Raw genomic sequence first — 15,049 nt, 5'->3', positions numbered from 1 at the left:
CACACACACATACACACACATTTCCCTTGGCAATATCATGTCCCGTACCTGATTGTTCCACATACATCAAGCAAGCAGTGCATTTGAAAAGGCTGTGATTCAGAGGGCAACTGATCCTCTCTGTTTTCCCCTGTGCAACAGCACTCCCATTAGCTTGAGCCTTTTGCTTTGCTCCTCTAGTCTGGAGTTGGGAGAACAGTAGAGGCAACAAATGAATTTGACAGAATTAGGTAAAGATTTTAAGCCAGAGAAGATAGAAAAGAGGATATTCTAAATTACCAAGTCTCTGACAGGGAATATATTGCTATGAACATATGCACATATACCACCTTTGAGAATAAAGGAATCATACAGCGAATAATTTGGGCAACTCAGATGAGCGGTGGTTGAATCAACCAATAACTGAGATTCTGTCAGAAAAAGTACATGGGGTTTGGCAGACTGCAGGTGGAAATGGACATCGTTGAGATTAGAACTGAGACCATGTATATTTGTGAAATGGAATAGGAAGTGTTTGGGAGGTTTTGTTCATGTCAGATAAGCTTACTCTATTATTTTGACAATTCATGGTGTATTCAATAGTAAGAAAAGTGGTGGTGGGGGATGCTATATGAAGTAAAGAAATTTTAGGATATGCCATACATATGGTAAGTATATACTCATATTCTTGACATTACGTGGCCTCTACAATGCCCCCTTCATACACACTACTTGAACTCCCTTCAGTCACTGTCAGAGTAGAGGTAGCAAGATTTACACTAGCTGATCCAGAAACCTCCTAGTCAACTATTAATAGGTTCGGTCCAGTGTACTAACTAGCAGCTGGCCTGTGAAATGCATGATGGAAGGGTTGACCGAACTTAGCTCTGGAGACTGAACATGTGTTCCACCTCTTCAAACCTTCAATAATCTACGTGTTGGTATTTCACCAGTTGATGAGTCATCTGCCTCGACCTCTGCTTACAGGGTTCATACCTGTGTGATCAGCCACATTGTGCTTGTGCATAGGGATTATATCCAGGATTACTACAGTTCCACCATCGTGAAGGTGCAAGCAGAGGATTTGGCTGTCACAGAACGACCCTACTTCACCAAAACCGGGTCCACTTGACTTGATTGTCACCCAAATATCAGTTCCATCAGCATTTTAGACTTCCAGGTATCAAGTGCAGCTTGTCTGGCATATCTGAGAGAATGTCTGTGACAACCTCTAGGTATGGACATTGTAGTGTGCAATGACATGTACCGTTGTTCTTCTGGCCATTTAGCCGCCCAACCTCTGCTGAGGCCTGATTTTGCCCTTACTTTGTCCTGTGGAGGCAGACCAGGTACACCAGTATTTTAAATAAGTTCTCTGGCAGGTCCTGCCATTTAGTTTCCTAAAATTTCAGTGTCTAGGACCTTAAAAAAAAGAAAATTGAAGTGATCGCGTAGGGGTAGCGCTAGAATTGAGAGGCTGAAAATTGTTTGTGGGCAAATGTAATTTGGCTGTATTTAAATTTGGATGTGTCGCATTTTCGCTTATGTGCAGGTAAAGTGGCGGGGGAGACTGAAGGCTGGGGGGATGAGAGACAGAAGAATGGAGTCAATAGGGAGGGGGACTTTGAGATTAGGTGCAGCATGCCCATACCCTACCTGAAGGGAAAGTGTGGGTGGTGAGGAGGGGAGGAGATAGAAGTGCCTTCACCTCCCCCCCCCATCTCCCAGGGAAAAAAAAGTGGACCAGGGATGGATGCCAACTCAGATCACCAATAAGGTTAATGTGCTGAGTGGCTCTGCAGTTTCTTCACTCGGTGGAACATTGTCTGGGACATTGTCCCGTCCGAGGTTTCCTGAAGTCCATTTTATTTTGTAGCAATTCATGGGTTAGAGTCCCATCCGAGGTCGTTTAGTCCAGCCATTGGGTGTGCATTTTTGATTTTATTTTGGTCCTTCTACTATGACACCAGATCCCTGCAGGTTTGATTTGTTCTGGTGGTTCTTAATGGTGTCAAATTGTTTTTCAGATGATGGGTGCTTGCATTCTCTTCATTGTGTTGGTTGCAGCTTCGGGAAGGTCCATCTTCTGCCGACGAGGTCTTGAGCGAATTTTGTTAGCGCTTTGTAGCTGTCTTCTTCCAGGATGAGATGTTCCTTGTTTTGCAGTGTGAATCCAATTCCAGTGATGAGCCAGCAGCATAGATCTTCATACATGTGGCAGTGACACACGAGGTGGTTCCATGTTTCTGTTTGGCTGCAGTGGCAGAGAGGAGTGTCACTGAGTCAGAAGCCTCATAACTTGTCTGAATGTACCATGTTCTGTGACCAGGAGACCTAGAGAAAGAGGGAGAGGGTATTTTGGTTATTCTGTCTGAATTGTCAGCGCGAATTTCCATTTGATTTCACCTGTGACTGAGATTTCCCAGCATGTTTGCCAGGTTGGAGATGCAGTGTGAGTCCCTTCTTTTCCATTTTAGGGTCATTGGCTAAGTCAATCATGTAGTTCGGGCAGGTGGACATTTTTCCTTTGGTGAGTTGCTGGAAGAGTCCACGACGAAAGATCTCCAGGTTCAGGACGAGGGCACCCATAAGGACCTGCAGCACTTGAGTACTGACCGTCCTGCAGGCTCTGCAGATCGTTAGCAGGGTATATCTTTGTAGCGTCTCGAGTTTTCTTCTGATGACTGAGGTGGTACCAGATCCTGGAGGCATATGAAGTGGGTGGCAAGAATACTGTCATGTAGAAGAGGGTGGGGGTCCTTTTCCTCAATCCCCAGCCTTTGCATGAATCACCAGTCCTTGCGGGTGACTCTTGCAAAGAGTGCAGAATAGTTTTTGATTTTATTCTTGATGTATGTCAGATGTGGTTGTATGGTTAGATTCCTTTCAAGCATGACTCATAGATGTTTTAATTCCCTTGTAGTAGTAGTAGTGGCATGTGATGCAAGAAAGCAAGTGTATGAGCTAATGCAGCATCAGCCAAAAAAACAATCACACCATTCCCTCCAAATGCCTGTCCAGTTCCTCCTTAAATTTATTCAACCTATCAACTTCCACAATGACAGATGGAAGTTTGTTCCAGCAATTAACCACCCGCTGGCTAAAGGCAAATTTCCACACATCTATTCTACATCTGTCCTTTCCTAATTTGAATTTATGCCCCCTTAGGTTCGTAATCTGAACAAGTGGAAGGATCCCATCAGAATTCAGAGTGCTCAACCCATTCAAGGCCTAATAAACCTCAATCAGATCACTGCCCAGGTGCCTAGTCTCCAGCCACTGCAATTTGCAGAATTTAAGCCTCTCTTGGTAAGAGGATCCCTTCTTTCCCCTCACCAATCTTGTTGCCCCTTCTCTGTACATGTTCAAGTAAATCTACATCCTTCCTAAAATGAGGCCTCCAGACCTGTACGCAGTACTCAAGGTGTGGCATATGACCATTGCCTTATACAGAGGGATAATCACCTCCTTTTCCCTGCTAGCAAAATTCCTATATATCATTGACAAAACCCCATGACTTGCCCTGGCATCCTGTAACACACTCTGCATTGCTCAGAAAACTTCAAATCTGACTGCACAATTACTCCCAGGTCTTTTTCATTTTCTATCACCTTAAGTGTAGTACCACACAGTTGGTACGTTTCTCTGGGATTACTTCTATCCATATGCAGTCCTTTGCATTTGTCAAGGTTAAACTTCAGTTGCCACTTCTTAGCCCATCTGCCCAAATTATCTAGATCCTGTTGCAGTAGCACACTGCCATTAATGTCATTAACAACCCTGCCAACCTTTGTATCATCTGCAAACTTCGATGTTAAGCCTGTATACCTTCATCAATATCATTGATAAATATACAAAACAACAGTGGACCCAACACCGAACCCTGTGGCACTCCACTAATAACATTAGTCCACGAAGAGCAGCACCCATTGATTACCACCCTCTGTCTTCTCCCACTTAACCATCCTTTTATCCATTGTAGCAGCTTACCCTTAATGCCATTCTGCTCCAATTTCACAATAGTCTTTCATGCGCAACAGTGTCAAAAGCTTTCTTGAAATCCAAATATATGATATCAAAATTATATTTTGCATACATTTCCTTTGTAACCACATCATAATATCCTATCAAATTTGTCAAACAAGACTTTCCCTTAACAAACCGATGCTGTGTCTGAATTATTGCTGCAGTCTTGTCTAGATAATCCTGCAATGCATCCTTAACAAGTGACTCCATTATTTTACCCGGAACAGAAGTTAAACTAACTGGTCTGTAATTAGGGGATACATTTGCACATCTCCAGTCCGTGGGAATCTTCCCTGAGTCCAAGGACGCTCTCATAATTATGGCTAAAGGTTTGCTTAGTTGCGTTGCCGCCTCCTTTAATATAACTGGATAGATCCCATCCACCCCAGGTACTTTTCTTAAGTTTAACTTCAACAATTTCTCCTCCACTCTGCTCTTTTATTAAAAAATCATTAAGTATCCTGCTACAATTTGATAACCTTCTGCCATTTTCAAACCTTAATAATTCCTCATGTGTGAATGTAGATGCAAAATACTCATTCAGTTTGTTTGCTATCTGAGCAGGATCATCAACAGTTGAACCATCGATGTGCAGTGGACCAATCAGATTCAACCCCTTCCTTTTAGAGTTTATATAAGTAAAGAAATCCTTGCTGTTTTTCTTAGCACCTTTTGCCAAGGATTTCTCGTAATCTGCCTTCGCCTGCCTAACCTTCTTTGTGACCTGATTACAGACTAGCTTATATCTGCCATAGGCTTCTGAGTCGCTTGATAATTTACATGCATCCCATGCATTTTTCTTCCCTGCTACGAGTCTCATTAGGTTATTAGATAACCATTAGTTCATTAGATTGTGAATTTGATTGTTATCGCTGGATTTGGGGAGGCCTCCTAATATCCAAGGTCCCCCTGAGTAGGATTGAGCATGTCTTGGAGAAATTGTTGTTGTTGTCAGCCCAGTCTTGCAGTATAGTGACCGTTCTATTTGCAGAGTTCTGTAATTGTGCTCGCAGTGTCCTCAGCAAGTATCATTATATGCATATGCCTGAGATGTGGTGTTTTCAAGGTTGAGATTTAGGAAGCTATGACGACATTTCAAAGAAGAGGGTCCAGAATGGAACCCTGTGGCCATCCTCTGTGTATCGATCGTGATACGGAGCAGTGACTGACCTTTCTGAGTGGTATGTACTGATGCATTTGTATAGATTTGCTGGCAGGCTCGGCGCCTCTATAGCCAGGTGGGAAGGAGCAGCAGTGCGTAGCACACGCTCCTTGATTAGACCAGGGTTTGAGCCCATCACCACCAAATACGGAGGACGCGGAAAGGTTATGGAATGACCACCGCATATTCCCGGAGCAATATGGCCTGAGTTGCTAATGCTCCTAAAAACCAAAACAACAACAACAGCTGCTGGCAGGCTAGGCTCCCGCAGCCTGCCGAGGATGCTTGGACACCAGATGGTGTCAAACACCCCAGCAAAATCTATTGTGTTGACAAGGAAGTACTTTTGGTTGGTTGTGGTTCCGTCGTTAACAATATTTTCCAATACTTCTATTGTGGATTGTCCTTTTCTGAACCCAAACTGATTTTGAGATCAAAGTCCTGTGTTTGACTAATGGGTGTCTATCCAGTTTTGTGAGTGTTCCATCAGTTTGCTGAGTAGGGTCTTTAGAACCCCTGGAGGTCCTGCTGCCTTGTTGGATTTTTGAGAATGAGCTAAAGCTTTGCTGTTTTCCAGGTGTGTGGAAAAAAAGCCTTCTTTTAGGCACTGGTTAAATTAGTGTAGTATTTTTCTGGGATAGTCTCAACTGCCTTTTTTACAATTTCTGGTTCTAGTATGTCTGAACCTGTTGGTTTCCTATTTCTTAGTTTGGCGGCTGCAATATCCAGTTTGATCCTGGTGAAGGGATCCTCCTCTGCAGTTGTTGTGTAGGTTGTATTTCTTAGGCAGGGTGATGTTTGTTCTGGGGTGGTTGCATCCAGATGTTTCTGGATGCAACCACCGAACATGGCATTTATTACAGTATTGATGGATTCCTGCTACGTTTTCATGTGCTTCCATTGTGGCTTCTTCGTTGTGGGAATGTCTTTGCCTCTGTGGAGTTTATTAGTTGTCACTCTGTAGACCACTCCCCAGTGGCTGTCATTTCCAGCTGTGGATACTAGGTGCTCCCAGGAGTGTTGTTTTTTTCGTTCACAGATATTTGCTGTTTATTGATACCTGGCCATGCAGTACTGTTGTCATAGTGCCTCCACCTCTGCTGCAGGTTAGCTACGCCTGGCACATTAAAATTTTTTCAGCAGGTGCTTCCACCCGTCTGAGTTGTAATTCTGGGGACCACCAGGGAACAGCTCCCGGAGTAGGTTTTTTCCACTTTATGGAATTGTTTTCTGCATCTGTGATGCACTTGTCAATTTTAGCTTGGAATCCATCTTGGTTTTTAGTCTTTCTGTGTCAAGTGCTTGAGCAGCTGTACATAATGACACCTGGAAGAGAGGCCAGTCTACCTTCTCAACAGCGTACTTATGTTGCATTTGTCTATGTACCGTTTATCTATTTAGGGTCCGGTTTAGGTGAAAGGTAATTGTTTGGTGATCAGATGAGGTCCAGTCTTCTCTGGCAGTCCAGAATGCGATGTGGTCCGCTAGAGATCTGGTGGCCAAAGTAACTTCAATTGTCGCCTCCCACACAGTGTTTGAAAATGTTTGTAGGTTGTTTAGTCTGTTTAGGATCATGTTGCAACTGTTTGCCAGATATTCCTCTAGTCTATTTACAGTTCTGAATCGCTCTCACTAAACCACGCTGGCAAGTGGCAGTTTGTATCGGCATCCACTAATATTTTAGCATTCGGGAATTCCTGCAGAACATTTTGCAGGTAAGTTATGGCTAGGAAGATATCTTCTCCTGAATGACAGTAAAGTGATACTGCATAAAATTCCCTGTGCAGTGATGAAGTGGGCATATACAGCCCAGGAGAGACAGTAATTTGTGATTTTGGTGACTGTGTAGTCTGGATTTCTGATTAGGATGGCCACCCATGCCGTTTCACCATCAGTTTGCATGATTTTATACTTCAGGAAATATTTTCTGACCACCTTGCTATGTGTACATGGTTCCTTGATGAGCAGGTTTTCCTCATTTGCTATCCTGGTTAGCTGCACTGTGCTGCAACTGTCTTTGACCTGTGGGCCTTTGATAGTGCAAATAGTACCCTGTTGTTATTATATGGTCTAAGATGTGTACCCATAATAGAATCTTAATTGGTTATGTACTCTTTGCTTTTTTGGTATATAGGGGGCACTTATTGTCCCTGATGGAGTGATCTGCCTACAGCTTCTGTGACTTGCAGTTTGCACACTTAGGTGATTCGTCCTTTTTTGGGCATGATTTAAATTCGTGGCCTCGTTCAGTGCAATGGCCACCTGTAGGCTGGGTTTGGGCACAGATATGTGTAGTGTGCCCAAAGCGGCCACATCTAAAGCATTTTGGTACAGCCATGTGCTTGCTGTAGCCGGTGGCTGCCCCAGTTTATAAATAATCTGTTATGTTCGCTGATGGTTTTCCATGCAGCTGGGGATAGTTCCATGACCCAATTTGTGATCGTGCCAGATCTGGATCTCATTCGATGTTTTGGTGTTATTTGGCTTGTGGGTTCCATGTCCGGGTGATCTCGCTGGAGGTTCTTGTATAGAGTTCATCCTTCAATTTTTGTGGGGTCAGGTCTTTATCTGTGTCATAGATTATGATGCTCGGTCCTCTTCTTTTGGGTGGCACTGCTTCCAGGCCAAGGGTTTGGATCTTTGGAATTGTAATTATATTTTTAGCATCCTCTCTTGTCTGTCTCAATTATCACATTTATATTATGCGTTTTGTCGATGGCCTTGATGTTAGTTGTCTTAGATCGTCTGCGAGGTTTGTGATGACAGTGTTTTTTACCTATTTGCTTGTGGGATGTTCCTCTGTGGAGGTTGGTCAGAGGATGACCAAATGTGGTGTTGGTGGGAGAGTCTTTCATTTGGGTATGTTTTCTGCGGTTAACACATCACAATTTCTTGTCTTTTGGTCCTCAGTGCGTCAGAGTAGGATGGGCCACGCTTGGAAAACCATCAGCCAGCATAAGAGTATTTATAAACTGGGGCAGCCGCTACTACAGGGAGCACGTGGCTGTACCCAAATGCTTTAGATGCGGCTACTTTGGGCACACTACACATACCCTGTGCCCAAATGTGTTTCTTGAAAAAATAGTTGAACAGTCAAATTAAAGTATTTTATATTGCTTGGTTTTATTGTTTTCTCACTGTCTACTTCTACCTTTTTATGTATATATTTCTGCTCTGCATTAGTAAACAATACTGAATAGCTCAGTTCTTATTTTGGTTATTTATCAATTAAGTTGTGCCCCAAAGTGGTAAAAATAAATGACATCCATTGTAGTTATTTTCCTTTAGTAAGTTATTAATTTATGTTCCCCAAATATCTCACTTAAGAGAACTTCACCTTCACATTTTATTGTATATTTATGTTAATAGGACTGATCAGTAACATTAAGATTTACCCTTGCTTATTTTTTTTAAATCATATAAACATAAGTTTTATACAGGCACTCCCTGACTTACGTAAATTCAACTTTACATGTTTTTGCCGGCCACTGCAAATTGAAAAAAATTTTGAAACGTATTTTGCATTCTATAGGAATAAATGGATTGTGAAAATATCATATGAACCCAATAAAACTTTTTTTTTTTTTTTTTTGGGTAATTTGTTCCTAGACCTCAGACGTTGAAATTTTTGCTATATAACTAAGCTATTTAACTCTCTAAGATGGCAATTTTATAATGGAAGTTTTATTAGTTTTTTTATAAATTTATGTAAAAAAAGCCCAGCACAAAAATAACTTTTAACCATTTTATAGGAATAAATGGATTGTGAAAATATCATAATATGAACCCAATAAAACTTTTTTTTTTGGGTAATTTGTTCCTAGACCTCAGACGTTGAAATTTTTGCTATATAACTAAGCTATTTAACTCTCTAAAATAGCAGTTTTATAATGGAAATTGTATTAGTTTTATATAAATTTATGTAAAAAAAGCCTAGCACAAAAATCGCTTAACTAAAGGATGCAAAAAGAAAACATGCGGTCAGCGTGTGTTTACAAACGCTACTATTGGCTGAGAGGAAGGGCTATGTGGTCCGGCCGGAGAATGCACTACACTTTCATCATTATCATATGTTCTGTTATAAGAATTAATTGTTGAACACCTTTGTGATATTTTTCTAAAGCACATTTATAGAGGTCACAGTCATAAAACAATAAAAATATTTTGCACTTTCCGGTTTATTTTGCCTTTCTATTAGTGCAATCTATCCTAAATGGATAGTTAACTTGATCTTATTGCATTTTCAATAATACCAATAACTGGAATTGTGTGGGCTTTTACGTTATTATGCCGATATGTGTTTCCCCTTCACTGAAATCTTCAATCATATAAAAAACCAAATTTTTAGAATCTTTTCTTCATTCCTATTTACTTATTTCAATGATGAAGGGAAAGTGTCCAACAGAAAGAGCAAGTGGTAGCAGTGCTAGGAAACAAAACAAAATTGATTTTGAAATGAAGATGAAAGTGATTAAGAAGAAAGCAGCAGGATAAAGTTTGCCCTCTATTGCATGGGAATTAGGTCTTGCTGCTTTAATAGTAAATACTATTTTATAGGACAGTGCATGTATAAAAGAACATGTTAAAGGAGCAACACTTAAGATCAACAGTGATCACCAAACAGTATTCAGGTGCTATATCAAAGATGGAAAAGTTATTAATAATATGGATGGAAAATCAGATTCAGAAGCAAGTGCCCCTGAGTCTAATGGCCATTCAAGCAAAAGCAAGAAGTATTTATGAAGATATTAAGGATAAGTAATGTGAACCCAAAGCCAAGTTCATGACAAGCAATGGGTGGTTCAAGCATCACTCTGATTTCCACAGCGTTAAAGTAAAATTTTTGTAATTGCACACTTTTATAATTTTGTTCACTTGAAATTTTTCCTGCACATGAGATAAAAAAAAAAAAAAAAAATTAATAAAGAATTATATTTACATGTTTGTCAAACATTTCTTGTTTGCTTCAATCAAATTCAGTATGCATAGTTGCAAGTGCAGCATAAGCCTTAAGGAAAACATTATACTAGTACAGCCGTACTAGTATAATGTTTGAACAGCATGTTGCACAGGTTACCTTGATAAGATTGTGTAGGGTTTCGAATCTATTTACTAGTAACTTGGGCTGACAGTCAAATCTCTTGTAGATGTTTTCTCCTCATCTTCATTAATGATTGAAAGCCGACCTTTTCACTTTCACAAAAATACCAGGACCAAACTGACAAAAATTATAAAAAGAACTCAACATCACAAACATAAATTGTTTGACAGGTTAGTCCTTTCTTATTTTGTCAAGCTGCAGGATTACAATTGCTGAAGAAGCAGAGGAGAAAACCTCCAAAAAATATATTGTTAAAAATGCTATTAATAATTAGATTCTAAATTAATAAATAGATTCTAAAATCTAGACAAGTGAATGGGTTTCAAATCAAGCAATTTCATAATTTATGTATCCTGAAATATATATAAAAATATGCATTTATTTATGTTTATATTTCATTGACTTTCTAAATATTATCTTTTAGCAAGATCAACTTGAAAGATATATTCCTCTTTGCCTTATTTATTCTTTACTTTGGTCTTTTGCTGGAGATGGCAAATTAAAAATCCGATCTGATTTAGGAGATTTTATTCGAAGTATCACCACAATTCCTTTACCTGCTAATACATCACTTCCCATAATTGATTTTGAGGTAAGATTTTATTTCTGCATTTCTACTTTATTTCTTCATTTCAGCATAACTGAAAATAATAAAACGAAAAGAAAAATAAGCAATTTTCTTATTCATATATTATATTCTTTTCTTTCTTTGCTGCTAAATTGTGATATTTTTTTTTTCTATAGTTTATTAACACCAAATGAATTTTAATTGATAACTCTGACAAAATTAATTTTAAATTGATGGCTTATGAAAGCTATGGGAAAGAGACATTGAGAATGTCTAATACACGTGGGCACCTGTATGTGGTGAGGGGACCTCCCAGTGATGCTGCTGGCCTTCCATATTAGCATCACTGGGATCTAATGCCCATATCTTGGTTCCAGGGTTACATCATTGGAATCCGGTGTGGCAGCCATGTGCTATGACCTGTGGAAACTCAGAAAGGAGGATCCTGGTGGGTGAGGGGCCCAGCCCTAATGTACCACTTTGGCCCCTGCTTCAACAAGATGGGTGGTCCCGGACTGGCCCGACTGGGATCAATCGGTGGGTGATTCTTACTGCATTCCAATAAGTCTCCCTCCCTGTGGTCCTGGGACAGGATCAAGGCTTATTGGAAATGTGGGTATGGTGCTCCTAAGCAAACTTGGCATTCCATTCATGTATGCAGTACCTGCTAGTTCACGAGTGGGCGTCCCCTCATTGGGCTTCATGGTGGGCGTCGGAAACTTTCTCTTTACTCCTATGAGTAATTTAAATCTCTCAAACCCCTCTGAGGCCTCTCAAATTCCTGAAATTGATGAAGAGAATATAACATCAAAAAAGAAACACCAAACAGAAGCTGCACCACCTCCTGTACCTCGATTCCTTATCATACATTCTACTGGTAAAAAGGAAATAAGTAAAATGTTGCCCTTCTTTATTCAGAAGGGTCTTGAAGGGCTGGCAGGGTTCCCCAAGTCTGTAAAACGACTTAGATTGGGTGACCTTTTAGTAGAAATTTCCTCAGTGCGACATTCAGAATTGCTTCTCCAAGCAACATCTCTTGGGGACATTCCAATTAAAATATCGCCACACAGGACGTTGAATACTTTGTGTGGTGTAATTGTTGAGTGGGATCTCCTTGAAACATCTGAAGAGGAGATATGCACTGAACTGAGAGATCAAGGAGTGACAGCCATTAAGAGGAAATTTATGTGTAAAGAGGGGAAACTAGTCCTAACTAGTGTTCTTATCCTTACATTTAACACTCCTAAACCGTCTACTTCCGTCAAAGCTGGTTATCTGAACTGTCCTGTAAGGCTGTACTTTCTGAACCGGTTGTGATGTTTCAGATGCCAAAAATATGGCCACTCTCAGATGTCATGTTGTGGATCACCTGCTTGTGCCCTGCTGTGGAGCAAAAGAACATGACACAAAGGAATGTTCTGCCTTGAAACCAGCATGCTTGAATTGTGGCGTCGAACACCCTGCATATTCAAGAGCATGCTCTGGCATGGAAAGACGAAAAACAAATTCAACAAAATCAAGACAGAACAGAACATCCTATATGCAGAAGCAGAGAAACAAGGAAGGTTTCAAAAACTGATATTTCAGTCTCGCCACGTGATTCTTTTACACCCCAAGCCCGATACTTGTTGACACAAGCACAGCAAGATAAAGCAGTCGCTACTCCCATTTCAATACCAACCAAGGAAGTAGCACCTAAAGAAAAATCTCCTCCAAATAAAACCCCACATATTATTAGTGAGGTACAGGAAGTAATGGAGGTAAATGAAGAAGAGGAAAGTGTTGATGAAACTGTTTTGGATCTTCATCCCCAGAAGAAATGGATGATGGGTACCCTCAGTTTCCCAAAGGCAAAGTAAAATCCAAAGCGGGCCAATCAAATTCTGCATCACTTTGGAAGCCAACCAATGGTTCCACTAATTCCAAGTAATAATGGCTAAATTATTGCAATGGAATTGTCATGGATTCCATCGAAATATGGAGGATGTCAAAATGCTAAAGCCCAAATACAAACCTGTTTGCTTTTGTCTGCAAGAAACACACCTAAAGGGAAATGATGACCCATCTTGCAAAATTTTACTGCTATCCGTAAAGACAGTAAGGCTCAGCTGGACAGGTATTTTGAACGAACATAGGGGTGAAGTGGAAGTGGCTTTTTTTTTTTTAAGCTTACTTTCTTGCATCAAATGCCTCTACTAATGCTAATGACAGAAACGGGGATGGCCTGGCCCATGGAGGAGTCTCAATCCTTGTGAATCTAACTTAGAAGCAGTAGCCATTCACTTAGCAATAGGATCTTTTCTCAAAATATGTTCTATATATATTTGCTTCCTGGGACACATTTCCCAGGCACATCTCGACAATCTTATTACACAATTGCCCTCTCCTTTTTTTTAAATTTTTTTGGAGACCATAACGGACATAGTACCCTGTGGCGTAGTGCTGAAACTAATGAATGAGGTCGTATTGTTGAATGTGTGCTCGACAATAACGGCTTTTCGTTACTAAATATGGGAATCAAAACCTATTTCCCTATGCCTACCTGTACTTTTTCTGCCATCGATCTCTCCATCTGCCCACCTTCTCTACTACCTATGCTTTCCCTGGAAGTGGAACAGAATCCTTATGTAAGCGATCACTTCCCCGTAATATCTACCATAGTGAATGGACAACCTTGTCATCCATTTAGAATTCCACGGTGGAAGTATGATCAAGCAGACTGGAGTACATTTTCACGGCTTACGGAATTTGATCCTGTGCAAATTCTACAGGAATCAATTGATGAAGCAGTGAAGTGTATCACAGCATGTATTATCCATGCAGTAGAAATTGCAATTCCAAAAACATCCTCCTGATTTCCACTTTTTCAAAGCCATGGTGGAACCAGGAGTGTAAAGAAGCAAGAAAGTTACAAAATCAGGCTTGGTGAAAATTTCGACATTACCCCACCACTGAAAAACTTATAGCCTTTAAACCTGCCTGTGCCAAAGCAAGATTTATAACGCCAACTGAGCCAAAAGGAATGCTGGGTGAAGTTTACATCCTCAGTTAACCAGATGACTAGTGCCAAAGTCGTCTGGTATAAAATTCAGAAGATTAAGGGTAAATACACATCAGTTCCCTCATCTATGTTACAACGTGATGGTTGTAAGTTAGCAGATCCAACTGCTATTGCCAATGCTCTAGGAGAATTATTCTCCAGTGTATCTTCTGAAACCTCATACTCTGCAGAGTTCCTTGTTTTAAAGAAGAAAGTTGAGAAACAAAAGCTCAACTTCTGTTCTGGAAGAGTCAAGTCATAATCTGCACTTTTAGTAAAGTGGAATTAACCAATGCACTTGCTACCTCGAAAGTGCCACAAGGCCAGATGAAATTCAGTGTGAGATGATAAAACACCTTCCATCTCACTCTCTAGAGCTGTTCTTACATCTCTACAACCGAATTTATTTAGAGGATCAGTTTCCCAACTCTTGGCGTAGAGCAATTGTTCTTGCATTCCCAAAGCCAGGAAAGGACCCCAGAATTCCTAACGACTATCGTCCTATTGCTCTGACCAGTTGTTTATGTAAGGTTTTGGAAAAAATGGTGAATGCCCGCCTTGTATATTACCTTGAGGCAAATAACCATTTGACAAGATTCAGTGCGGCTTCCGAAGGAATCTGTCCACTCTGGACCATTTAATCTGATTCGCAACAGCGATTTAGCATTAGTAGAGGCATTTGATGCAAGAAAGCAAGCTTATGCAGCATCAGCCAAAAAAAAAAAATAATAATAATAAATAAATAAAAAATAACCACTTCCACTTCATCCCTCTGTTCGTTTGAAATACCTGTCAGGCTGAGCCTTAAACTTATTTAGGCTATCAACTTCCATGACAAGGGATGGAAGTCTGTTCCACCAACCAACCACCCGCTGGCTAAAGGCAAATTTCCTCACGTCTATCCTACATCTGTCTTTCCTCAATTTGAATTTATGCCCTCTCAGGTGATTATTCTGAGCAAGAGGAAGAATCCCATCAGCATTGAGTATGCTCAAACCATTCAAGGCTTTATACACCTCTATCAGATTACCTCACTGGTGCCTAGACTCCAGACACTGTAATTTGTAAAACTTAAGCCTTTCTTGGTAAGAGCACCCCTTTGTTCCATTCACTAATCTTGTTGCCCTTCTCTGTACTCGTTCCAGCATCTCTACATCCTTCTTGAAATGAGGC

General features: G+C 40.5%; 1 protein-coding gene across 2 annotated transcripts in view; it reads left to right on the top strand.

Moving 5' to 3' along the window:
• The window catches only part of Dhc64C (dynein heavy chain, cytoplasmic), a 1,460,071-nt gene that overhangs the window by 642,327 nt on the left and 802,695 nt on the right, over positions 1-15,049 (top strand). For both annotated transcript variants that reach the window (XM_090376486.1, XM_090376487.1), the window contains exon 45: positions 10,693-10,860. In XM_090376486.1, the coding sequence (XP_090232612.1) occupies positions 10,693-10,860 (168 nt within the window). The remainder of the gene's footprint in view (positions 1-10,692; positions 10,861-15,049) is intronic.

The sequence above is a fragment of the Mastigoproctus giganteus genome, chromosome 6, assembly GCF_048544385.1.
Source record: "Mastigoproctus giganteus isolate SK-2022 chromosome 6, ASM4854438v1, whole genome shotgun sequence".
NCBI classification, from domain to species: domain Eukaryota; kingdom Metazoa; phylum Arthropoda; class Arachnida; order Uropygi; family Thelyphonidae; genus Mastigoproctus; species Mastigoproctus giganteus.
Note: the sequence above shows the minus strand (reverse complement) of the source record. Positions and strands in the feature narration are given on the sequence as shown.